The sequence below is a fragment of the Pteronotus mesoamericanus genome, unplaced genomic scaffold (assembly GCF_021234165.1).
Source record: "Pteronotus mesoamericanus isolate MK-2021 breed Mesoamerican mustached bat unplaced genomic scaffold, CSHL_Meso_final contig_56, whole genome shotgun sequence".
Taxonomy (NCBI): Eukaryota; Metazoa; Chordata; class Mammalia; order Chiroptera; family Mormoopidae; genus Pteronotus; species Pteronotus mesoamericanus.
In genome coordinates, this window is record NW_026555201.1 from 26,882,322 (window position 1) to 26,908,647 (window position 26,326).

Sequence of the window (26,326 nt, forward strand, 5' to 3'; positions counted from 1 at the left end):
TCATCATAATCACCGTGTCTCACTGCCTTAAACTAACAGTTAAGGAACAGAATAGTCAAACTGAAATGAATACAAGAGATGGTCTGCCTCTTTCTCACTTCTAGTCACCCTTCAACCCATAGAATTCTGACTTTTGTCTGTATCATCTACTAACGCAAATAACAAATTGCTTCCTGGTGGCTAAATTTAGTTATGGCTTTTATTTAAAATTTCTCAGGCACCTGTAGAAAGTCTCTCTTTTGATTCTCTTTCACATCTGTTTATTTCTGCTCTTTGATTTCTTCTTGCTGTGCCTGCTCTTTAAATATTTATTATTTCTCAGAGTTTCACTCACAGCCATTTTTATCACCCTGCATATTCGCCCTGGATGATCTCATCTATGTCTACAATTTTCACAGTTGTCTGCCAAGCCTTTCCCCGTAGCATTGACCCTATAGCATTATGTCCTAACGTAATCAGTACCAATTTTTTTAGTACCTACCCTGTGTCTGATGCCCTAAGAGACCATTTAGATATGTTTTCTCATTTGATCTTGATGCCCTTAACTCTGCTTTGTACATTTTAAAATAGAAGATTATACAGGTTACCTGAATTATTATGTAAGATCACACAACTAATAAATAGCCATCTTGATTCGAATGTACATTTGACTATTTCCTATGTCCATGTTTTTTTCTGATCCATGCACTCTTTTCTGGTTAAGTGTGTCTATCAAAATGAAAGAGATTGCACTGTATTACCAAGGCAAAAACGCAGACTTAGAGAACATTAGTACTAAATGAGATCATAGGGATTATTGAAGTATAATCATCGTTTTATAGCTGAGGAATTAAGTCCCGAATGATTAGCCTAAAGTGTGTAAGTAATTTGCATTTATTTAATAAAGAGTTAAATATACTCTGACTTTTAATAAACAATTCTAGCTTTAAAATATAAAATTATTCCAAGAATGTCATGGTAATCTGTGGTATATAATTGTAAGCAGAAATGTTTTTAAATGTAGCCAGTGATAACATTCACCCTTTTTAAACACAGGTAAGAATATTCAAGTTGTAGGTAATGGTACAAAGGACTCTAAATATAAAAAGTAATAATTGAAAGCTGGTTTTTATCAATTCTTTTTCTTAAATCTAAACAAAGCTTTTGAAATAAAAGTAAACACTAGAATATTTAACGTGACTGAAGTGGAAGGTAGGATTCAGATATTTAAGTTTTTATGTTGGTCCCTCTCAGGTTGGATGATTATTAGAACAATCCCTACTTTTTAGGAAAAGTTCAGAAATGACATTGGGGTTATTTAACATATTTCTTCTGTTCTAAAAGATACGCTTTTGGTGACATAGACAATGTTTTTTGCTTTGTTTTTTCCTCTTAAACAGTGTATTTAAAAAGTTATCCTGGGTTTGTCTGTCTTTGGTGATATTCACTCATGCCTTAAAAACACTCCACAGAAATTGGGATTGGGAGTCTGAGTATACGTTGTTTATGTCAGCCTTGAAGGTAAAGTATTATCCACAATGACAGGAAAGTATATCATCAATTACTTTTTATAGCCATATCTAAGATGCTTTAGTTTTATTTTTAAGTATACATTTGACTATCAATATTAAGTACTTCACCAAAAAATTAATAAAATAATTTGTTCTTTATATAATATATACCTTAACTAGTGCCTTGAATTTACCTGTATGTCTACAACACATGTAATAATTTCCTAAATGTGCTAAAGTTGTTAGAAATATAAATGATAAAATGTTTATATAGGAATACTGTATTTCATTGGTTCTTAATGTACCAAATTTTTTTAACCTTTTAACATCTCTGAGGTTAGAATAACTCTTATAGTGAAAGGCATCTTACGATTAGTGACCTTTTTTCTTAATAGTACATAAAATAACAGTGAGTCTTAATAATTGCCAGTGCATTAGAACCAATGAAATAAAATAATGGCAAAAAATGGCAACTTACTATGTGGAAGATAACCAACCAATGGTTACAATACTGTTGGAAAATAGGAACCGGTTTGATACAGCATTTCTATGATATGGACAATATAAATAGGAATAAGGTGTTTTTAAAAAATCATAAAATTTATTTTCTATAAATAAAAGGTACTGGCAAAGATTTTTATTCCAGATGCTCCCTTACCAACACCTCTCTTCAAACCTCTAAATTCTTTACTTCCTTTTGGCTATTTCTGCACTCTCCATTTCCTAGCTTTTTTGGGTCACTGCCTCATTCCAGTAGTCTACGTGGCTTCTTGATTTGACATCTATTTAAGATTAGATGACTGTCCTGTTTTATCACTCAGTCACTCCACTGTCTCCCCTAGTTCAGAAGTCTGCAAGTAGATGAGATTTCATTACCATTATTATTAATTCATCCTTTTGGATTACCAGTGGTGCCCCATAATTTTCAGGAATTTTGCTCCTCCTTACTTCCAGGACAGTGCTCCAAACCACAGCCCCGATCACTGTAGCCAGCTCCATGGCTAGGCACCACCCTCTGCCTGCAGGAACACCACGTCCACATCCGTCTGTGAACTCCTAAAGCACAGATCAACTTAGAGCTTTATTCTCAGGGTTCTTATAACCATGATAAGACTACAGAAGTAGCTTTATGTCGAACCTAAAAATAAGTAGTGCAATGCTTAAACATATTCTCATATTCAAATACCTTTTATCCCAAAAGGATACAAGTGGTAAATGGTAAAACGGTTTTCAAACAGCACTATGCTTGATCAAATAAAATTTTCAGTAAAATTCTAATATATAAAATAGATGAAATTAAACTGCTGTGGTTTGAGTATGTTGATGTTGAAAGGAGGGAGAGGGTAAATTTGGTGCAGTTTTCATTTGGCTTCTTCTACAACTCCAGGAACATCTTAGTGGAATACTCTATTCCAATAGTGTACCAAACAAATACCTGTGTTAAATCGAGTCATATTTTTTATTTGTCCTATCCTGGCACTTTAAAAAGAAATTTCTTTTCCCATTACCATTTAACCCCCTTATACTCCCCTCCCCCCACAATTACCACACTGTTGTCCATGTCCGTGAGTCCTTTTTCCTTTTTTGCCCTATCCCTTTACCCCTTAACCCTACCCCATAGCTGTCATTCTGTTCTCTACAAGTCTGTCTCCATTTTGCTTGTTCAGTTTGTCCATTAGATTCCACTTAGGAGTGATGGAGTGATTTTTTTTAATTAAAACTAATTTCTAACTATTTGTATGTTTAAGGTAAATAAAAACAATGCCAAATTATGGAATAATGTGGGTCATGCTCTGGAAAATGAAAAAAACTTTGAGAGAGCTTTGAAATACTTTCTGCAGGCTACCCATGTTCAGCCAGGTAAGCATTATTAATTAATAAAACTATTTGAATAGTGTATTTTCTTTTTAAAAGCTTGATTATATTTGAGAAAAATAAGGTAAAGTCTATTTATTTCAGTCATTTGAATACTACCAGTGTTCAATGCTGGCTTATTTTGAACTAATTATATGAAAATACTTATATAAGATGTTTAAGACCTAAAGATTCCACCGAAAAACTACCAAATCTAATAAATGAATTCAGCAAAGTAGCAGAGTACAAAATTAATACTCAGAAATTGGTGGCATTTTTATACACCAGTAATGAACTATCAGAGAAATTTTAAAAATCTCATTTACTGTTGCAACAACAACAACAAAAAAAAGGTACCTAGGAATAAATTTAAGCAAGGAGGTAAAAACCTGTACTTAGAAAATTATAGGACACTGTAGAAAGAAATTGAGGAAGATAAAAATAATGGAAACATATACCATGTTCTTGGATTGGAAGAATTAACATCATCAAAATGTCCATACTACCCAAAGCAATCTACAGATTCAGTGCAATTCCTATTAAACTACTAATGGCATACTTCACAGGTCTAGAACAAATATTCCATATATTTATATGGAGCCAGCAAAGACCCCAAAAAGCCTCAGCTTGAGAAAGAACAACAACAAAAATATATTGGGATGACATTGGTTAATAAATTTATTTAGGTTTCAAGTATACACTTCTATAATACATCATCTATATGTTGCATTGTGTGTTTACCACCCAGATTGAAATCCCCTTCCGTCACCACGTTTAACACCTTTTATCCTCTACTGCCTTCCCCCTTCCTTCTGGCAACCATTATACTGTTGTCTGTGTAAATGAGCTTTTGTTTGTTTGTCTTGTTTGTTCATTTGTTGCTTTCATTTTTTTTACATGCTTATTGGACAATAATGCAACCCCAAGAAAAGGATGGTTTGTTCCTTTGATGGTTTTATATCCCACGTATGCATGAAATCATATGGTTCTTGGCTTTTTCCATCTGAGTTATTTTGCTTAGCATGATATTCTCAAGACCCATTTATGTTGTTGTAAGTGGCAGTATTTCATCTTATGGTGGAATAGTAGTCCATCATATACATGTACCACATTTTTATCAAATCACCTATTGAAGGACATTTTGTTTATTTCTATATCTTGGCCTTCATGGATAATGCTGCAATGCACATGGGATACATATATCTTTACAAATAACTGTTTTCAAATTTTTCTGGAGGTTACCCAAAAGAGGGGTTGGATCATATGGTTATTCTAGCCTTAATTTTTTGAGGACCCTCCATACTATTTTCCATAGTGGCTGTACTAGTTTTACATTCCCACCAGCAGTGAATTAGGGTTCCTTTTTCTCCACAACCCCTTCAGAATAGATACAGAAGAAAAAGTACCTCAATATAAGAGAGGCCATATATAACAAACTCCTGGCTAATGTCATACTCATTAGAAACAGAAGATCAGGAACAAGACAAGAAAATTCACTCTTACACTGTTATTCAACATAGTGCTAGAAGTCCAGGCAGAGCAGTCAGGCAAGAGAAAGAAAGAAAAGGCATTGAGATCAGGAATGAAGAGAGTAAATTGTCACTTTTTGCAGATGACATGATTTTTTATATAACAAACCTTAAAAACTCCACTAAAAAACTATTAGAAACAAAAACAAATACAGTAAAGTGAATTCAACTCAATATACAAATTCAGTATCCAAAAGTTCATTGCATTCCTTTACACTACCTATGAAATTTCAGAAAAAGAAATGAAAAAAAGTCCTTTTTCAATTGCAACAAAAAGAAAATACCTCAAAACAGACTTACCAAAGGATTTTGAAGGAGCTATACAAGGAAAACTGTGAGACATTATTAAAAGAAATTGAAGAAGACACTAAGAAATTGATTTTTTTTAAAAAAAACATAGTGCAGTTGTTGGCACCGGTAAGCAATTTTGTTAGAGTGATAGATAGGAGTGAGAGTCAGGGAGGAATAATTGAAAACAATTGGTAGTGAAAAGTCTTTGAAAGGGTATTGATAAAAATGAGTGGTACTCATTGTGGGGTCGAGGGTAGCAGGATGATGGGGTATTTTTGTTTTTCATTTTTTTAATTATATGTTATTAATTGTGATAGTATAGTTGTCCTGATTTTTCCTCCTTTGCCCCCCTCCATCCAGCACCTTCAACTCCCTCAAGTAATCCCCACACCATTGTTCATGTCTGTGGGTCATGCATGTAAGTTCTTCGGCTACTCCATTTTCTGTACTGTACTCAACATCCCCTTGCCTATTCTGTAGCTACCTATTTGTACTTCTTTATCCCCTCACCTCTTCAAGCATTCCCCTACACAACCCTCCTGTCTGATAACCATCAAAATGCTCTCCATATCCATGATTCTGTCTCTGTTCCTGTTTGGTTAGTTCATTTTTTAGGTTCAGTTGTTGACAGGTATGTATTTATTGCCATTTTATTGTTCATAGTTTTGCTCTCCTTTCTCTTAAATAAGTCCCTTTCACATTTTATATAATAATGGTTTGATGATAAACTCCTTTAGTATTTTTCCTGCCTGGGAAGCTCTTTATCTGCCCTTTGATTCTAAACAATAGCTTTGCCGGGTAGAGCAATCTTGGCTGTAGGTCCGTGCTTCCCATGACTTTGAATATTTCTTTCCAATCCCTTCTAGCCTGCAAAGTTTCTTTTGAGAAATCAGATGACAGTCTTACGGGAATTCTCATGTAGGTAACTAACTGCTTTTCTCTTGCTGCTATTAAGATTTTTTTTCTTTATCTTTAACCTTTGGCATTTTAATTATGATGTATCTTGGAGTGGGCTTCTTTGCATCCCTCCCATAAGCTGCTTACACTATTCTCATTTTTTTGGATTCTTTTTTCTTCTTCTGGTTGGTGGTTTTTTGCTTCCTTATGTTCCAAGTCATTGATTTGATTCTTGGCTTCATTCACTCTACGGTTGTTTCCCTGTAAGTTGTTCTTTATATCAATTAATGTTCCCTTCATTTCTGACTAGATCTTTTTTAGGCTGTTGAAGTCCTCACTAAGTTCCTTGGGCACCCTTATAACCAGTGTTTTGAACTCTAAATTAGATAGATCGCTTATCTGCATTTTGTGTAGCTCTTTTTCTGGAGTTTTGATCTGTTCTTTCATTTGGACCATCTTTCTTTGTCTCCACATTTTGGCAGCCTCCTTGTGTTTGTTCCTGTGTATTAGGTGGAGCTGCTATGACTCCCTGTCTTGGTAGCATGCCCTAATGTAACAGATGTCCTGTAGGGTCCAGTGGCACAACCTCCCCTATCACCCACGCTAGGTTCTTGAGATGCAGCCTTCATGTGGGCTGAAAGCACCCTCCTTTTGTATTTGAGCCTTGATCGCTGTTGGCAGATCAATGGGAAGAATTTACCCAGGCCAGTCAGCAGCTAGGACTGGCTGTGACCACTGACCACTAACCTCCACCCTCTGTGGAGGATCAGCTGTGCAGGGGCAAGGAAGTGGTGTCATGACGTGGTAGCTGTCAACTCTGCAGTTGCACAGGCTCTCGGGTTTCCCGAGTCATGCCAGCTAAAGTCAACCCTGCCCTGTTTTTGGCTCAGAGCCATGCTCTCTGAGCTATAAAGCAATCTGAGGTGGCTGCTGCCTGTTCTGTGAATGGAGATTCCCATGAGAAGCTAAGCTCTGAATCTAGTCCAGCTGCTACTGGTGCCTGACCTGGGCCACTTCACTGCTTTTTTAGAGGATTTAGGAAATTGTGAAGCATGAGCCAAGACCAGCCACTCATATGGAAAAGTCATGGTTAACAGTCTAGATAGACCCGTAAATTGGGTGGGACAGAGTCTCAGGGGATCTCCAGGGCCAGGCAGACAGTGTCAGCAAGGTTGATGGAGTCTCGTATGGCACCCGCCTACTGGCTCTGTGGTTCCATGGGGGCAGGGCTCAGTAAAGTAACAGTGACCTCTGCCCACCTTTCTGTCTGGGAGAAAGCTGTTGCCCAGCTCCTGCCTCGGTGCCAGACATTTGAGTTCCTCCCTATATGCCACTGGTGCCTTCAGGATGCTGCCAGTGCTGAGCTCTTAGGGAGTGAGCCTGAATAAGAATGTGTGTGGGTTCTTTACAAGAAACTGCTTGATACTCCAGAAATTTCTTCCACTAATTCGATTCCTGCTGAGTTTTTGCAGCCAGACATTATGGGGACTTATCTTCCTGGCACTGGAACCCTGGGCTGGTGGGCCTGTTGTGGGACTGGGACTCTTCACTCCTAAATTTTTATCTACCGCACGTGGTTGTAGGACCAGCCCATTCCACGTCTCTGCTCTTCTACTAGTCAGGATGGAGTGATTTCTTTAATTCTGTGGTTGTCAGACTTCATTCAGCTCGATTTCTGATGGTTCTGAGTGATGGCTTTTCTGTATTTCAGTTGTACTTTTATGAGGTTGTGTGAGGGGGTGATCTGTGTTTACCTATGCACCATTTTGACCAATAGTTGTCCTTCAACTTGTTTTTTATTTTAATGTGGGAGAAACAAAGCATGTGTGCAGCGGACCCACTGAATCTAGGAGAAGTAATAATTCAAGATGAGGACACAGATTACTGGGTCAAATGTCCTCAAATGAATGAGAAGCGATAAATAGGATCTGGTACACAGGTTGAGGACTTGATTCAGTCACAAAACCATTAGGTAACCTGTGCTAACAGTGAAGACTGGATATGGGTAGGGGAATCGATGACATGCAGAAAGTTTATGGAAGTTGCCCTTTATTTGCTTCTGTTTTCTCAGTGAAATAGAAACAAAATCAAGAGAGTGAGGAAGGGATGGGAAGTGTTGGAGACCTAAGAATAGGAGAAGATGTAGTAGGGATGTCCAACCTTTGGCACCTCCAAGCCACCCAGGAAGAAGAGTTCTCTGGGGCCACACATTAAATACACAAACACTAATGAAAACTGATGAGAGGGGAAAAAGGTTTTAAGTAAATTTACGATTTTGTGTTGGGCTGCATTCATAGCCACCCTGGGCCATGATACCCCTGGAAGCAGTTTTCTAGGTTAGTACTTCACAGATTTTAATGTGCCTAAAAATCAGTTGGAGATCTTGTTATGTATGGTACTTGTTCTGACATGCAGAAGTTCTACATCTCGGATCATTTCACCAGGTGATGCTTAGCCCATCACACTTTGAGAAACAAAGATCTAGGAAAGTGTATAGACTAGGGAATTGTGGTATAATTACCAAGCAGATCTAACACCCTACTTAGGTTAGGAGTACTTAAATTAAAATTGAACCAGTTGATGTGGTTATATGTGTGTCTCCTACTACTTTACAGCTGCAGTGGTACAGGCCTGGAGAATTTGATTTATCAGGGTTAGGATTTTGTCATATGTTTTACTAAACAAGAAGGGGATAAGGGGATGATTATGTTAATGGGACACCAAATCTAAGATGGTTAAGAAGGAATGTGAGGGAGAGTAAGGTAAGGGAAGAAGGAAAAATTATAGGATCAGTGGTTTGTAGACCTGAAAAATTGTTGGTGTCTGAGTAGAGCCTACCTAGAGTATAAATATTTTTCAATGGGAATAGTGTTCAGGTATACAGAACTGTATTTCAGTATAAGTACCAAATGTGACACCCACATATCAAATGCCATCATTACTTTCCATTTAGAATGATGACCAAAAAATACCTGCAACACACACATTTCTAAATGTCCTTGGAGGAATAGGGGGTAGTAGGCACTGCCCTTTATTTTCCTATTAGATGTGACTATGGCCAATAAAGTAACTATTTAAAGGAAAACGGATGTGAAAATCATTGGAAGAAAGGACATGAAAGCCACATAGAAGATTCATCTATGTGGATTTTGAAATAACTAAGAATTTTGACAACCATGATGTTGGAGAGAATGACAAGGAGCCAGGAGCTGCGACCCAAAGATTGGCAACTACAACAAGGTGGGATACCGGATAATATAGTCTAACGGCTTGAAATTTAGAGATGATTGATTTTAAGAAGCAGTAGACACAGGATAAAAGAATACAGACGCCACTTAGAAGAGCTACAGTATAAACCATGTCCCCAAGGCAAAGCCAAATTTCCATTAGGGAAAGGTGAAGAGAAATTTGTAGAAATGGGTCGGGAACTGTCGTGTCTGGTTTCAGGCGACAGGCGAGAGAGTCCCAAGGCTGGAGCTAATCAAGGAGGCCTTGGGAAAACAGGCCACTGAGGAGACGACACCTGTCCCCCTGGCAGGGGCCCAGCCCCTGCCTCCCTCAACATCACACTGCTTGGCCCTGTGATGGTTGGTAGTCAATGATGGGTGAGATTCCTCAAGAGGAGGGACAACCAAAGCCAATACGGGCAGCAGGACAAGGACTTGGGAGACACGGAGAAAGGACAAAAAGGCCCATATCCCTCGGCTCAACCTGGACATGACCTGGGTCCTCATTCTATCTGAAAGAAGTCTTATCTCTTGGCGGCTCTGCTCCACCCATCTGGCTCAGGCTTGACACAATACTAAAGACAGGATCCAGTCCTAAACTGGATCCCTTCAAAGCATGCTTTGTTCTTGCCTCAAAAGTTATGATAACCAGCTCATACTAGGAAGGAGATTTACATTATTCATAGACCCTGACCTGAGGCAGATCTTTTGAGTACCTTCAGTTGTTATCCATGATCTCCATTTGTTTTCTGTAAACATAGCCTTTTGACATTGATTGATGAGCTTTGCTTTATACCCCTCTGCAAATGGTTCTCAGTAAAAGCCTTCGGACAGGGAGGCTCAGAGCCTTCTCCGCTAGAGGAAAGAGCCATGTCCCTTCTCCTGGCAATCAGAGAAGTGTTTGCAACAACTCGTGTTTATTCCCCCCGTCTTTGACAACCCTGGGAGGGGCTCTGCAGGATTCAGAGCCCCGCTCCGTCCTCAGCTGGCTCCGGACAGTAACCCTCAGATCCAGGAGTGCCCCACGCGGGGCCCCCACGACAGAAATATAACTAACTGATAGTCTAGCTATAGAACTGTATCTCCCCTGGCTCTTTGCATAGTTTAGTTCTTCTCAAAATATAGGGTATGAATCTTGGGTTTCCTCACCTCTTTGCTTCTTTGTGCCTAGAATTCCTTGCTTCTCCCATCTTTCCCATCCAGCTTGTACCATATCCTACCCATCTTTTACAACTCATTTCACATGGCTTCTTTTCCAAAAGAAAACCCTCCAGTATTTCCAGTTAGAAACAAATATTTCTTGTCTTTAAAACTTTTACAATTTCTTCTGCATCTCTCCTATAATATTTGTAATTTTCTGTATAGTACTTTATCATATTTATTTGTTTATCACAGTCATATTTATGTTTAGTACAGTCTTGCCCACAGTCAACGATCACTAACTAGTAGTTTTAATTTATTGCTTTGTAAAGTTTTTTAGATTCCTTTTAGGAGGTTTTGAAAAGTTAAGTTGTCTTGGTGTCAGACACACAGGGCCTTTGAGACTTAGAAGATGTTATTTAAGCCCCTTCAGCGTTATCTTTCTCATTTCTAAATTGGGGTTTTAATTTTTTTCTCATTGCATTGTCAAAACTAAATTAAATGGTGTGTTATGTGCATGTTTAATTTTATCTAGTGAATAGTGTGTGTATCACAGGATGTTGCCCAGTATAGACACTCAATTTTAAAATAATCTTTTCTTTCATTGTCAGTTGTATTTTGCTGTTTTTGCGATACTTGCTGAACCTCTCTCCTTAATATGACTTCTCTACTGTACTCTCAAAATTGCTGTTTCTAATTAGCCATCAACTAGGAAAACTGATAAATCAGTTTATCACAATTTAATATGGAAAAGCACATAAACTCAGAAACATCACATTTGACATTCAGAAGCTCTTGTGGTTATGCTTTGTTTTTCAGCTATGTTCTTCGTAGATAGATTTGACAAATGAAATGACACATAGGGAAGGCAGCCCCAGCCAGTATGGCTCAGTGGATTGAGTGCCAGCCTGCAAACCAAAAGGTCACCAGTTCGAATCCCAGTCAAGGCACATACTTGGGTTGCAGGCCAGGTCAGGTGCCCAATAGGGGGCACACAAGACACAACCACATATTGATGTTTCTCTCCCTCTCTTTCTCTCCCCTCCCCTCTGTCTAAAATAAATAAAATCTTAGAAAGAAAGGAAAAAAAGAAATGACACATAGAGAAGGGAGTCAGGAGTCCTTTTTTATACCTGTCAGATATACAGGTATAGAAATGAAGTCCGAAGTCATGAAGACATGTAAGTCTGAAGAAGGGGAGTGGTCAAGGCTAGAGATCAAAATTTGGAGTAACAAACATAAAGATGCTATTTAAAACCCTGGAATAGAATAGCATGACATCAAGTAGGAATCTGTAACATTGTAAAGTGAACTTTAAAAAAAAGCAATCTGAAGGCTTTTTTTGCTTTGCCAGAATAGTCTTTATGCAATATGCATATCGATCATGTTAAATGAACAGATGAATGCTTCTTGTTTGTTTGTTTTGGTGGTTATAGATTTGGAGGGTTTTTTGTTTTGTTTTTTTTAAACCACTCAACAAAGATAAAATTTTTGCGGTTAGAATTACGGTTTCCATAACACCTTTACAAGACAAGGATAGATTTTTCTTAAGGAACCCCGGAATTCTCCAAGGTTTGTTTTTGCCATAAAATCAGTAATTTCATTTTTACCTAAGTCCAGATCTTTGAAACTTTAAAACAGAGTCATGGACCAGTTATTCAACTTGGATGCAGTCAAGATGGAAAGAACTTACTTTTAAAGAGTTTTTAGTAGTTTCCAGATGTTTATAAATTTACCTTCTAAATGCATTGACAAATGATTTTTGGATAATATATATTGGAAAGCAAAATACAATCTGTCCAGAAGTTATCCAGACATGCAGTATGAATAATAGAGACTTTTACTGAAGAAGACACAAGTAAGAAACAAGAAACATTGTATGTAAGACAACTATGTCTTCAAAGTAGGCACCTTGGGACCTCACACAGTTCTCCCAGTCACCATCAGCTGCTCCTTAGTATTTTCCTGAATCTCATCGAGAGTCTGAAGTCTCTTCCCTTTAAAAGATAATTTTAGTTTTGGGAAAAGCCAGAAGTCACAGAGCACCAAATCTGGGCTGTAGGGAGGCTGAGTCACCTGGGTGATTTAATGTTTTGCCAAAAAACTCTGCAGGAGACATGATGCGTGAGAAGGCACATTGTTGTGATGAAGTTTCCGATCACCAGTTGCCCATAGCTGTGGCCTTCTGAATCACCCAAATAGTTTCTGTGGTCAAGCTTACTACAATGCAACGTACTGCAACATTTCCTGTAGATCTGGTACTCTCTTGCTCAGTCATTTTGAATATGACAGCCATATAGTACACATGCTCACTCAATGGCATCTACTGCCCCACTGACTAGTATAGTGAAGTCATCATCGTTCACACATGGGCATTCCAGTCCAATTCTCCTTGGCTGCCAGGTTACATCGATGTTGTGCAAACCATTCTCATTGTATTAACAATGGCTGGACTTTTTCTGGATAGACCTCAATATGCCTAGGTTGTCAGTGTGGAATACTCAACTTCACTGTTGGTGGCTGAAGAATTATTACTCACAGAGTTGCCTGATACTTTCCAGTCCTCTTTTGCACTGAATTAAATAGACTGCTAGATTCGTGCTCCTGTTGTTGGCTTGAATAGCACGCTCCTAATAGTAAGATTGTTCTTTGAAGTTCTATATCTTTTTAGTCATTTAAATGTCATTGATTTTTACATTTTGCTTGCTTTTCTCACCGTTTTTTTTTTTTCAAATTTCCAGTAATGCTATTTCCTCCTTTGTAATCCTAAAACTTTGTAACTTATGTCTGTCATTGTATGAGCTATATTGAGTAATCCTTCTAATGCTAAAGGCTATATAATTACTATCTTTGGTCTTTGAGAAAGTGGAGAGGCATGCTCTAGTGTCTGAAATCTCCATTGATGACATTATCTCCTTGTCATAATTCCATGGGTTGCTGTTTCCCTAGTTCTTCATCCAAATACATAACATTTTTTAAGATTGGTTAGGAGTGATTTCAGTAACATTTTAATTACTTAGCTGACGTAATCACACTTTTATTTATCTGAACTTTAATTTTCTCAGGTTTTATATATTCTTAGTTTTTCCTAACTAAATTTCTGATCTCTATAATAAATGGTATAAATTTATCTGATGTTTTTTTAAAAAATTGAGCTCCATACAGTGAATTTCCACCTTGGCTCTACATCCGAATTGCCTTTTAAACTTTTTTAAAACATTTTTGCAGACGCTATATCTAAAGATTCTATTTTGGTAGAGCTGAGTGAGTCTAAGATAACAATTTTTAAAAGCAGAAATCAGACTTTTCCCCAGTCTTTTCCCCTAATTCTCTGATTAAACCTGTGCTACATCTAACAGTTTTGGTGCAGTGCACACAATTGCTAGCCAGAAACATGTGGCAAGACCTTAGGACTGTTACTCTCCTCCTAGGGGAATACCTAAGATATATATGCTTGACCCCTTTGTGTCCTGGAAGTTGCAGGCAGAGACCTATTCCACAACTGCAAAATCATTGGTATCACAGGCAAGTAGTAATCATATTTTGAAATCTTGTCATGTCTGTTAGAGATTCGTGTGCATAAAATTTGTCTGATTTAAGATTTTCTCCCTTCTTTCTCTCTTTATTCCAGACCTTTGAAATATTTACTGGGAAATGTATCTTAAAGCCTCATATCTTTCTTATTTTAATTGTATGTTTTTCAACTCCTGAATAAATTTGCTGAAGGTTAGATTTTACATATCAGAAAATGAGACAAAATTTTGATATTAACACACCTTTTAGAAGTTTCAAATAAATTATATAGGAATTTATCATCATTTAAGAGCGACGCACTGCTGCATATTAGGAAGTATTATATAGTCCTGACATTGCATTTATACTTGCATTCCAACCATATTCACAAAATTTTTGGAAAATAAAATCACAAAGTTTTTCATATCTCCTTGCTCCCGTTCCACAATGGGTGCATATTTGTTAGTTGTAACACTTGAAATAATTCTAGGAATTACGATGATCCTTTTTACTTGTAAATTGTTTTTACTTCTAGAGTTCAGCCATACTTTTTGAGTAAATTCCAAAGCTATGAGCTTAAGGAAATGGAAGCCAGCCTTAGTATAATATATTAAAACATAGTGAAGAAAAATGATGTAAATTTCTTCATTGCCTCTATTTCTTTTCTCTCATGTCTTCATTCGTGAAGGGACCATTAAGAGTTTTTTCATGTTATATGTGTATTTTATGTCTTTACAGTACTTTATTCAAAAATCTTCCACTATAACATTGATTATAAATTATAACAAGTTGTATTAGAAGAACCTTAAGGAGAAATGCCTGCTTTTACATTTTTCACCATGTTTTTGTTGCTAGAAACATGTCCTCTTAGTAGTTTACTTTGAAATCTATTTAGTATATTTGCCAACAAATAATTTTTTTTAAATTTTAGATGATATTGGTGCCCACATGAATGTTGGAAGAACTTATAAAAATCTAAATAGAACCAAAGAAGCTGAAGAATCTTACATGACGGCTAAGTCACTGATGCCTCAAGTGAGTTGTCATAATTTATTCCCATAGTGTCATGTCTACTAAATATCCATATTGAATAAAATTTTCTAGATGGAAATATCCTTATCTTCTCTTTAATTTATTGATATAAAATTAAGGTGTCCAATGAACCATTTATTTAGTATAAGTTTTATAACGGATTACATTTCCTTTTCTAGCTCAATTAAAATTTTTGTATAGTCTATAAAAACTAAATTCATAAAGGTGTGATTTTTGATATTCTTGGTTATAAGTTTTGATGAGTTAAATTAGTATAAATGAAGAGAATTTTATTTTTGTACATTAGGCACTAAATTCAGCATTATTCCTATAAAAAAAGTGGACACATCTTTGTTGCTATATTGTGTCCATTAGTTATTATTATGACACAAGTACAAGACTTACTTGCTATCACAGTATATTGCCAAAGTTGGAAAATCTGATTCTGCTCTAGACTAGCCTAGCATCATTGGAAAAGATAATTTACCCTGGGCTAGTTTTCTCAGAGCATATATTATATTACATTATATTGCATTATATTAATAATAGTAATATGAAAGTGGATGGTTTGAGAAATTATTTGTAAACAAAGTTGGACCACCTGATATCTTAAGAATTGATTTCTAATGTTCTAGACTTAAATTGTGTTCAATACAGATTTTTATCAGTATTCTGTTCATTGAAAATTTGGGTCCACATGTATTATATGTAGTAACCTTTACTTAACCTGTATCATCAATTAATAAGATAATTTTATTTCCTAAATCCACAAGACAAGTGAGGTTTTAGTATAACTATGAAATAAAATTAACTACCTTATTGTCACAACCAGGAAATATTTTGCTGACAACATGAAAGTTGACATGATTCAACAAATATGCCAGACAGAGAAAGGGGAGTCCTGACTTCTATTTCTGGTCTAACATAAACATACTGAGACTAAAGCCTCTAAAAATACTGATTTATATGAATTCATAAGATGATACATATAAGTAAAAAGCTAATCATATTCTATTGATCTGGCATGAATGAGAAAAATATATCCTTTAGTGCAAGGAAATATTTTACTCCCATGTTATGACTACACGCTTTCACATTTTTATGATTTATTTTAATATAGTAGTGGCAAAACTGACATTATCTTTATGTTCTGTGTATATTTTAAATAAACTATTAGGCCTACTTCCTTTTTGCTTTCATTTGGTAGTAAAATATCAATTATGAAAATGCCTTTTCTTGTGAACAGATTATTCCTGGTAAAAAGTATGCAGCCAGAATTGCCCCTAACCACCTAAACGTTTATATTAATCTGGCCAACCTGATCCGAGCAAATGAGTCCCGACTGGAAGAAGCAGATCAGCTTTATCGACAAGCTATAAGCATGAGACCTGACTTCAAGCAGGCTTATATCAGCAGGTATTGCAGTTCATTTTAAGCTATCGTTATAGATGATTGAAGCTACGTCTTCATGTTACATTTTGACTCTTTTGTCTAAATTAGATTTTTTTCCCCTCAGTAATCTTTGTTGCAACTGACAACATAGAAACATAGCCCATTTTAGACTAGCAATCAAATTTAATTGATTTGATTTGAAATTCACAACACATTTTATAATAAGTAATTCTAATATCCAACTCTCAGGAGACTTCTTAAATAAATACTGAGAATTGACTGGTTATTGATGCCATCACCATGAAGAAACTTGTTAGTTGTCAGTAAAAATAAATTTTTGACAACTAAGGAAGCGGGAAGGTAGATAAGGAAAGAAGGGGAAGGGTCTAGTCAAGAAACAGGTATAAAGGACCTGTGGGCGTGAACAACAGGGTGGGGACTGACTGAAAGCAGGCAGTGGGGGAGAGCAACAGCAGAGGAAATGGGACAACTGTAGTTAAGCAACAGTTTAAAAAATAAATTATTATGAAAAATAAACAAATTTTTGGTGTCGCATATTAGAAATTGATACATGTATTTTCCCATGTATTATCGTTTGTATTATACTTGAAGAAAATAGTGTGTTAAACTTTGTTTTGTAGCCCAGGCCAAAAACCTAATCATAATTTTTGATGTTGTTACTATGAGGGAAATACATTCCGAATTTAATAAGTTTTAGATCTCGTCATTAGTTGGAGGCCATCTTTATTCAGTCTTATCTAGTACTTTTTAAAATTCACTAGGTTTAGTAGGGTTGCCTCTGTAAATAAAACCTATCATGTGTTAATACATAAAGAATTATTCATATCTCTGCATAAAAAGATAACATTTTGGACAAACACCCATTCTTGAAGTTCCCTAATAAGAATATTAATAGTTGTTCAAATAGTTATTTGATTTCATTCCTCTTCTGATACTTTAGAAAAGAATAGTAATATAATAAGAGTACTCTAGCATCATTACTTAATTTGATTTGCATATGTGTAGCTAATTAAAGTGATGTTTTATGCTTTCTTACAAGAAATAGAACCAAATTAGAAAGATTTGTAAAGGAGTTTTGAAATTGTAATCCGCAGTTCCAGAAATGCTTCTCAGAGGTATCTGCAGGTGGCACTAGTGCCCTGTCCACCCTACTTGATTAGTTTTTTTAACTTTTTTCCCCCCCAATGAATGGTCATTTTATAAGAATACATTGAAGATAAAATTAATACAAGAAGGGTTAAAATTTTTCTAATGTTCTACTTTTCGTATAGTAGGAGTTCTAACATTAAAATAGCGGAATTTCCCCATCACTACCTTTATTATTTTCTTTCTTCAAATGCTATTACCTGGTCTCTTGACAAATTGATCTCCCACTGTGGCGGCTCCCATTTTTCTGAAGTAGTATATTCTGCCTCCTTTCAAGAGAGGTTCAAAGAATATTTTTTTTTTCTGTCCCCCTTTCTTGACTGCCCCCCCACACTTTAATCTCTAAAGTCCGGCATGCTTTTTTCTTTCTTTAATAATATTTGAAAACATATCAAGCCAAATTTGCCAAACTATGATAGTTTGTTTTTTTTTTTTAAATAAACTTATTGGGTAGTGTTAGTTAATAACATTATATAAATTGCAGCTGTACAGAATTGTAATTCACAAGATCATAATTTGACATCTTTGCACTCTACTGTGTTATCCCCACTCAAAGTCTAGTTTCCTTCCATCGCCATGTCCTTGACTCCCTTTACCCACCTTGCCCTCCTCACCCCAGCCTCTTTTCCCTCTAGTACTACCATTCTGTTGTTTTTACCTGAGTTGATTTTTGTTTGTTTTGTTAGTTTGTTACTTTTTGTTTTAGTTCCACATAGGAGTGAAATCATCCATTTTTTTTTTTTTTTTTTTTGTCCTTTTCCATCCAACATTTTTCATCTAGCATAATACTCTCAGGACTCATCCATGTGGTCACAAATGGCAATATTTTGTTCTTTTTTTATGGATGAGTAATATTCCATTATATATTAATATAAAGGTATATATACACCTATATATAAATATAAAGATACACACACACATACAAAACATCACATCTTTATCAATCACCTCTCACTGGACACTTAGGTTGTTTCTGTGTGTTGGCTATTGTAAATAATGCTGTAGTGAACATAGGGATATAGCTAGCTTTATGATAAGTGTGTTCATATTTTTAGGGTAAATGCTCAGAAGAGGAATTACTAGATCATATGGTAGTTTTATTCTTAATTTTTTGAAAACCTCTATTCTGTTTTCCCTAATGGCTGTACTGATTTCCATTCCCACAAGCAGTGTTGTGAGGATTCCCTTTTCTCCATACCCTCTTCAACACTTGTTATTTCTTATCTTTTTTATGATAGCCATTCTTACAGGTGCAAGGTGGTATCTCATTGAGGTTTTGACTTGTCTTTCCCTAATAACTAGTGATATTGAACAGCTTTTCACACACCTGTTTGCCATTTGTATATCTTGCTTGGAAAGGTGTCTATTCAAGTCCTCTGCCCATTTATTAAATGAATTTTTTGTTGTCCTTGAGTTGTATGAATTCTTTATATATTTTGGATATTAGCCCTTTTTGGCAGATATTGTTTGCTAGTATCTTCTCCCATTCAGTTGGTTGCCTTTGGTTTTGTAGATGTTTTTGTTTTGTTTCTTTTGCTGTGCAGGAGCATTATAGTTTGATTCCTTTATTTTTGCTTTTATTTCTCTTGAGTTTAGGGTTAAGTTTATAAAAACCCCTCTGATACCAAGTTCATAAGTTTAGCACCTATGTTTCTGTCTACGTATTTTATTGTTTCAGGTCAAACATTCAAATCTTTAATACATTTTGAGTCAGTTTTTGTGTGTGGTGTAAGATTGTAGTCTAGTTTCATTCCTTTGCATGTGGTTCTCCAATTTTCCCAGCACCATTTATTGACTTTTTCTTTCTCCATTGTATATTCTTGTCTCCTCTGTTGAAAATTAGTTATCCATATATGTGTGCGTTTATTTCTGGGCATCTCAGTTCCGTTGCATTGTTCCTTGTGTTTGTTCTTCTGCCAGTACCATGCTGTTTTTATTTTATTTGTTTTTTCAATTTTACTGTTTTACTTCACCTACCATTATAGCATAAACAACTCCTCCATGTAATTACAGCTCTTCATAACATTTTCTTTTTAATGGTTGCATGATAGTCCCTTAGTACATAGATGTATCATTGTTTACTCATTTTGAGAATTACAGGATGGAGTTTGGTGCCTGAATGTGACTATTCAAATCCTCTTCCTCCTGATAGAAAACACACATAGAGAACAATAAAGAGGCAGATGGGATGCACAGTACCAAACCCAAATTGTGGTTATCAGCCATGGATCATAGCAGAATGCTGAGTGTTATCTGGGGAGAAGGGTTGACAGAAAAAAGTTAGAGAAAAAATAAAATGTTCTTGAAGCTTTGTAAGTATGGCTATCTAGAACCCATGACCATAATGCTTTTGGTTACTGTAGCTTTGTAGTATAGTTTATTATAGTTTATGATACCTTATGCTCTATTCTTTGTTTCTCATTATTGCTTTGGCCATATGATTATTTTTTAAAGAAAACTTTAAGAACCTCAGGTAAAAAGAAAAAAGAAAGCTGTGAATATGTGGAAAAGCTTAAAACTTGTGAAAAATAAATCTATAAACTGGCATGGTTATGTTGTAAGTAAAACTTGTGCTTGATCTTTCCACAGAGGAGAATTGCTTTTAAAAATGAATCAACCTTCCAAAGCAAAAGAAGCATATCTTAAAGCACTAGAGTTGGACAGAAATAATGCAGATCTTTGGTACAACTTGGCGATTGTTCATATTGAACTTAAAGAACCAAATGAAGCTCTAAAAAATTTTAATCGTGCTTTAGAACTAAATCCAAAGCATAAGCTAGCATTATTCAATTCTGCTATATTGATGCAAGAATCAGGTATGTTTCCCAAAATATTTCTATATTTAAACACTTATAATTTGAAATGTAATAAAACCTTAAAATATATTACTTGTAGCAGACATTTTTTGAATAGTTTATATCAAAACTGTATCAAAGCTCTGGCTGGGTAGCTCAGTTACTTAGAGCATAGTCCCCATGCACCAATGTTGCGGGTTTGATTCCTGGTCAGGGCACATACAAGAATCAACCAGTGAATGCATAAATAAGTGGAACAACAAATCGATGTTTCCCTCTGTCTCTCTCTCTGTGCCTTCCTGTCTCTCTCTAAAAATCAATAAATTAAAAAAAATAAAGGTATACGGATTAGCCAAAAAACATATATGCATAACATGTAGACACAGACAACAGTGTGATGATAGCCAAAGGGATTGGCGGCGGGGCAGGGGTGGGGGTGGACTGGATGGAGGAGGAGGAGGGCAAAGGGAGGAAAGTGAGGACATCTGTGATAGTGTCAAGTATAAAAATAAAAATTTTTTTTAAAAACCTGTATAAATGATTTATAAGTAGAAAACGTCTCAAGTACTATGCACTAACATAGAATACTAATAGTTCTCATATATTTTGACGGATTTTTTCAGTCAATCTTTTAAGCAATGTCTTATGAATCTATTCTGTCATTTTATGCACGAAAATATAAGCTCATATATAAATATATAGTTCAAATCTGAATTTATATAATTTTTTACATAATTATTTCTAGGGAGTCATGAGCATTATATGTTTTAATCTTCCCTGGATTTATAAGCCCAAATACTTTTGGTATTATTTTGTGTCCAATTGTATTATCTTCTAAGATATTATAATTTCTGTGTTTAGCAAACTAAATTATTAATTATAATAAATCAGGATTTTTAATATATAGAGATTTTATTACTGCTAGAAGACTTGAGTGTATGACATATTTTATGCTTTGAAAATCTTTATATATACTTTTTAGTTAATTCTTTTAGACTTTTGCAAAAAATGAACATCATAAAATCATATTATTTTAGAGCAAAAATGTCTTTGAGATTTCTTTTGCCAATCTTCTATTTAGTAGATTAGAGTGAGGACTGAACAGATATAATAAATACCCCAACACTATATGGCCAATTTAGTAATTGGTCCAAGATAGGAACTTAAGCCTACTGATTTATTTTCAAGCTTCCTTTATTTGTCATATTGTCAAATAAAAGAATAGAAGGAGGCCTTTATGCCTGGTATTCAAAAAAGTATAAATTTAGAGAGCAGCTAATATTTTTATGAAGTTAGCTAACCTTAGTAATCCTGAAAGAGCCCATTATCCAATGTAAGATTGTACCTTAAGTTTATGTTGTAGAACTTGAATTTTTGTTTGTTTTTATTTCCAATAAATCTAAATAAATAATTTGTTTACTAGATCCTAACATATTTATACTTATAAACTTTATATCTAAGTTATATTTTACCTTTGAAACATTCTGAAGAATTTGAAGTAGCATACAAAAGTCTTACTTAGCCCTGACTAGGTAGCGCTTTGGTAAGAGCATCATTCCGATATACCAAGGTTGTGGGTTCAATCCCCAGTCAGGGCACATACAGGAAACAACCAATGAATGAATAAATTAGTGGAACAACAGATCAATGATTCTCTCCCTCTCCTTTTCTCTCACTAAAATCAATAATAAAATTTCTAAAAATATATCTTCCTTAGTAAGACTGAAACATTTTGTTTGTCCAGTAATAGTTTACTAAGCATTTTTACATATATTGCATGCAATTCTACGAAAATTTATAAGTTAACCTAGACAAGTTAAATAGCTTATCCAATGTATAAAGTCACAATGTTAACGGAGTCAAGATTGAGTACATGTCTATTGGTAAATATCATGCCTCTTAATTCTCTTTTCTCCCTCTACTACTTCCAGTTAGCTTCTAAACTGTAGGGACATATTTTTTTGCCTTTGGCTTTTGAGGCACTCTTTCTGTTTTAAAGGAAAGGAAATGATTTATCATTTCAGTATTTCCAACACACTATCTTTACTATGAAGACTTTAAGGTTTTGTTCTCTGCTGTCTGATTGAGGTATAGCAATTGTTTGTTTTGATGCTGTCATTTTATAATCTAAATAGATAAAATATGAAAGCAGTTTTTCCTCAGACTTAATTTATTTGCTAACAATGTGATTTTTTAAAAAAATTATTCATAGGTGAAGTTACACTCAGACCTGAAGCTAGAAAACGACTTCTAAAATATTTAAATGAAGAGCCGCAAGATGCTAACGGTTATTTCAATCTGGGAATGCTTGCCATGGATGACAAAAAGGACGCTGAAGCAGAGATGTGGATGAAGAAAGCCATAAAATTACAAGCTGACTTCAGAAGTGCTTTATTTAATCTGGCTCTGCTGTACTCTCAGACTTCAAAGGAGTTAAGGGCTTTGCCAGTTTTAGAAGAGTTACTGAGATACTATCCTGATCATATTAAGGGTCTCATTTTAAAGGGAGACATTCTGATGAATCAAAAGAAAGATATAGGTGGAGCAAAACAATGTTTTGAAAAGATTTTAGAGTTGGATCCAAGCAATGTACAAGGAAAACACAATCTTTGTGTTGTTTATTTTGAAGAAAAGGACTTACTAAAAGCTGAAAGATGCCTGGTTGAAACACTGGCATTAGCACCACATGAAGAATATATCCAACGCCATTTGAATATAGTCAGGGATAAAATTTCCTCATCTACTTTAATAGAACAACCAATATTCCCAGCTAGTAAGATTTCAGCTGTACGAAGAGACAAAAGTAGAACTGAAAATGTAAAAGATTCAAGAAGTGAACCCAAACCCACACAGATAATAAAAACAAGTGATGATAAAAGTCAGTCTAAATCCAACAAACAATTAGAAGAAAATACAGGCAAAGAGACCACTCACAAAACAACAAAAGAAATCAAAGAAATTGAGAAGAAAAGAGTTGCTGCTTTAAAAAGACTAGAGGAGATTGAACGTATTTTAAATGGTGAATAGCATTACTCTTTATTATGTGACAGTGGTTTCAGAGAACTACCTATATCATGTGATTGCTTATGGGAGATCTGAAAAATAGCAAAGATTCTTAACAACCTCTACGTAGGATCAAAATAAGGTTTTTATAAAAGACCTGTCTTACCCCACGTATGTATTATGTAAAATACAGCAGTAATTTTATGAGTTTTGGTGAATATAGCAGAAATATTAAATTATAGCTGGCCAATTTGTATCTTTTGTAAGCGAAGGAAGATTCAGCAAAAGAATCTTGACTACTTTCAATTAAAAATAGCCCGGGGCCTGAATGATAACCCCTTGGGGGCAAATCCAACATTTGCTGTTTCATTCTGTGAATTCCCGTTTACCAGCTGACTTCATTTTTCCTTTACCTGTTGGAATCTGGCTGTGGACTGAAAACATTTGTTGAACGCTTTCGTTTCATTTTCAGTGACCTGTTTAACCAAGAGACTTTGCCTATAAAAGAATACTGGCTTTATTTGTATTCTTTTGTTGATTTCTAGGAGTGTCTGATGAAACATTTTAAAGTAAGTCACGTGACATGTGAGCTTAAGAATGTATTTTCATAATTTTGCTTGTCCTTCACTCTACAATTTTTAATCAGGTAAAGTTTTAAATATATATAAACACAACACATTTCTAATGGTGCTCATATATACTGTATTTTTTTTAACATACTGAGAATTTCACAGCATGAACCGCATAATCATGATTATCTTTGACTTCCCAAACTATTCATGTTTCTTAGAGTCATAGTCAAATTAAGAAGCCTCAGTAACTGTAACTTTATTTAAACTTTTTGAGTTAAAACATAGTTTTTCTTTCATCTTAGTACTATCTCTGGTGTTATTTGAATTTTAATTTTGTTTCCAAACACCTCAGTTATTCTTAGATACCTTAAGCAACTAAACTGAGTTCTGTCTCTTTAACTAAAAGCAAACAATGCGACAAAGTTTATTTTTAAACACTAAGTTCTTAATATCTTGTCATGTTGTATATTTTATTAAATATTTATTTTGACTACTGAGCTTTCATAAAAATTTTAAAGCTGTTTTAATTGTGTTAAATATGGGAAACAAATTGCTATTGTATTTTCCTGTATATGCATGTATTATGGTTTAACCAAAATTCCATCATTTTTGGCCTGCTGTCCAGCTATAAAAAAGATAATTAGCCATAATATTGAATTAATAAATTGGTCAGTTGGTATTAGCACTTTGAACCTGAAAACTGTAAGGCTAAAGAGTAGATACAAATCATATTAATTTAAATCTAATATTTTTCTTGACTTAAAATGCATTTCAAATGAATTTCATAATAGTAAAGTTGGCTTTAACTTGAAATGTTAAAGCAAACATCCTGGGATAGTAACAAATTCTTAATTATGTAGAATTTCAAAAACTATTTCTGTTTCTTTTAAGATAGCTAATTTCTAATTATGTATGTTTCAAAAACCATATCTCTGTAATAAAGAAATGTTTTATAAATAGGTCACAAGAAATATGGTCTGCCTTAAGGACCTACTCATACTAGGTTCCCTGAGGCTCTCCTATAGATTATTTTTTAGGTAATTTAAAGCACGCACTGATAGTAATGGTAGTTCATTCTTGATCCAGGAGATTCTGTTAATCATTACAAAAATCTCTAATTTCAGTTATTAAATTATGGCTTTGTGACTCCAGATACATAGTGGAGAATACCTCATATACTATGACTTGAAAAATGAAATCTATGTTATTCTCACATTCTTTCCACGTATCTTGAGAAAAAAGCTTCTGAGTGTGATATCTTTTGTTACAGTAGCAAGTACGGTTCAGAAAAGTAGAAGGAAAGTTCATGACAGCAGACCATAATAAAAGCTTTGAGCAATATTTTAGTAAAGTTATGTAACTATTCAAAAGATAAAAGATATATTGTTATCCAGATTTTTTTGTAGAAAAAAGAATTTCCTCCCTATTAACACTTAGAAGAATGCCTACCATGTAGGAAGTGCTCATATGTTTGAATTTTAAATAATTTATTTAAATCAAAACCAGCATGAGTAATGAGTAATTTTTCTAAATCAGTGTTTCTCAACCCTCACTTTATATAGGAATCATCTTAATATGGACCCTGTCCACAACAGTTAAGTCTGAATTTCTTACAGTGGAGTTATTAAGGTTTTCAAAAATTCCCCAGGTTAATTCTGACTTGTGGTCAGGGTTAACAGCCACTGCTCTAAATTCAAGAAAATTCTCTTCTCTCTCCGGAATTAACTTTTTAAATAAGTAATATAACCCAATTAAGTTTTAGTGTTTTTGTAGTTCCATTAAGGAATATGCTCTTCTGATAACTAGTACAGTAAAGTCCTCATGTAACATCGATAAGTTTTTGGAAACTACTACTTTCAGTGAAATGACATATAAGGAAACCAGTTTACCACAGGCTAATTGATAAAAAAGAGAGTTACTTTCCTACATCATATTTCTAGTCACAGAAACCTCACCAAACTTCTAAATACCCAAAACATTGAAATAAATGTTCATATACATTTAAGAAAGATTAATAAAAACAAGTAACAGAATTAGTTTCCAACCCATTTATTTCAGGTCAGACGCACAGGGCAGGCACCCATCCTGAACCGAATGCCTGCCCCTCACCAGGCTCACACCCCCCCCCACTCAGGCAGACTGGGACGGCGTAGACACTCCAGTTAAACTAATATGCTTGTCTTTGGGTGTCGGAGGAAATCGAGTATCTGGAGAAAGTCCATGCAGACAGTAGTCTCAGCTGGGAATAATTTTCCCCCCCTCATGAACATTAAAGGCTATTGAACAAAATGTTTCTTGAAGACTTGCTGTGTTTATTCCATTTTAAGTTCCTTCAAGCTTACTTACATGTCAGATGATTATTTCTTCTCTTTAACGCATAATAGAAATTTATCCAAGCTGTTCAGATGAGAAAAAGGTCATGGA

General features: G+C 35.0%; 1 protein-coding gene across 1 annotated transcript in view; it reads left to right on the forward strand.

Annotated features, from left to right (window-relative positions):
• Positions 1 to 24,334, forward strand: part of TMTC3 (transmembrane O-mannosyltransferase targeting cadherins 3) — a 67,210-nt gene extending 42,876 nt beyond the window's left edge. The window contains exons 9-14 of the mRNA XM_054580177.1: positions 1,380 to 1,500; positions 3,239 to 3,350; positions 14,873 to 14,976; positions 16,220 to 16,389; positions 20,122 to 20,348; positions 22,540 to 24,334. Of these exons, the coding sequence (XP_054436152.1) occupies positions 1,380 to 1,500; positions 3,239 to 3,350; positions 14,873 to 14,976; positions 16,220 to 16,389; positions 20,122 to 20,348; positions 22,540 to 23,354 (1,549 nt within the window). The 3' untranslated portion in view covers positions 23,355 to 24,334. The remainder of the gene's footprint in view (positions 1 to 1,379; positions 1,501 to 3,238; positions 3,351 to 14,872; positions 14,977 to 16,219; positions 16,390 to 20,121; positions 20,349 to 22,539) is intronic.
• The last annotated feature ends 1,992 nt before the right edge of the window (positions 24,335 to 26,326 follow it).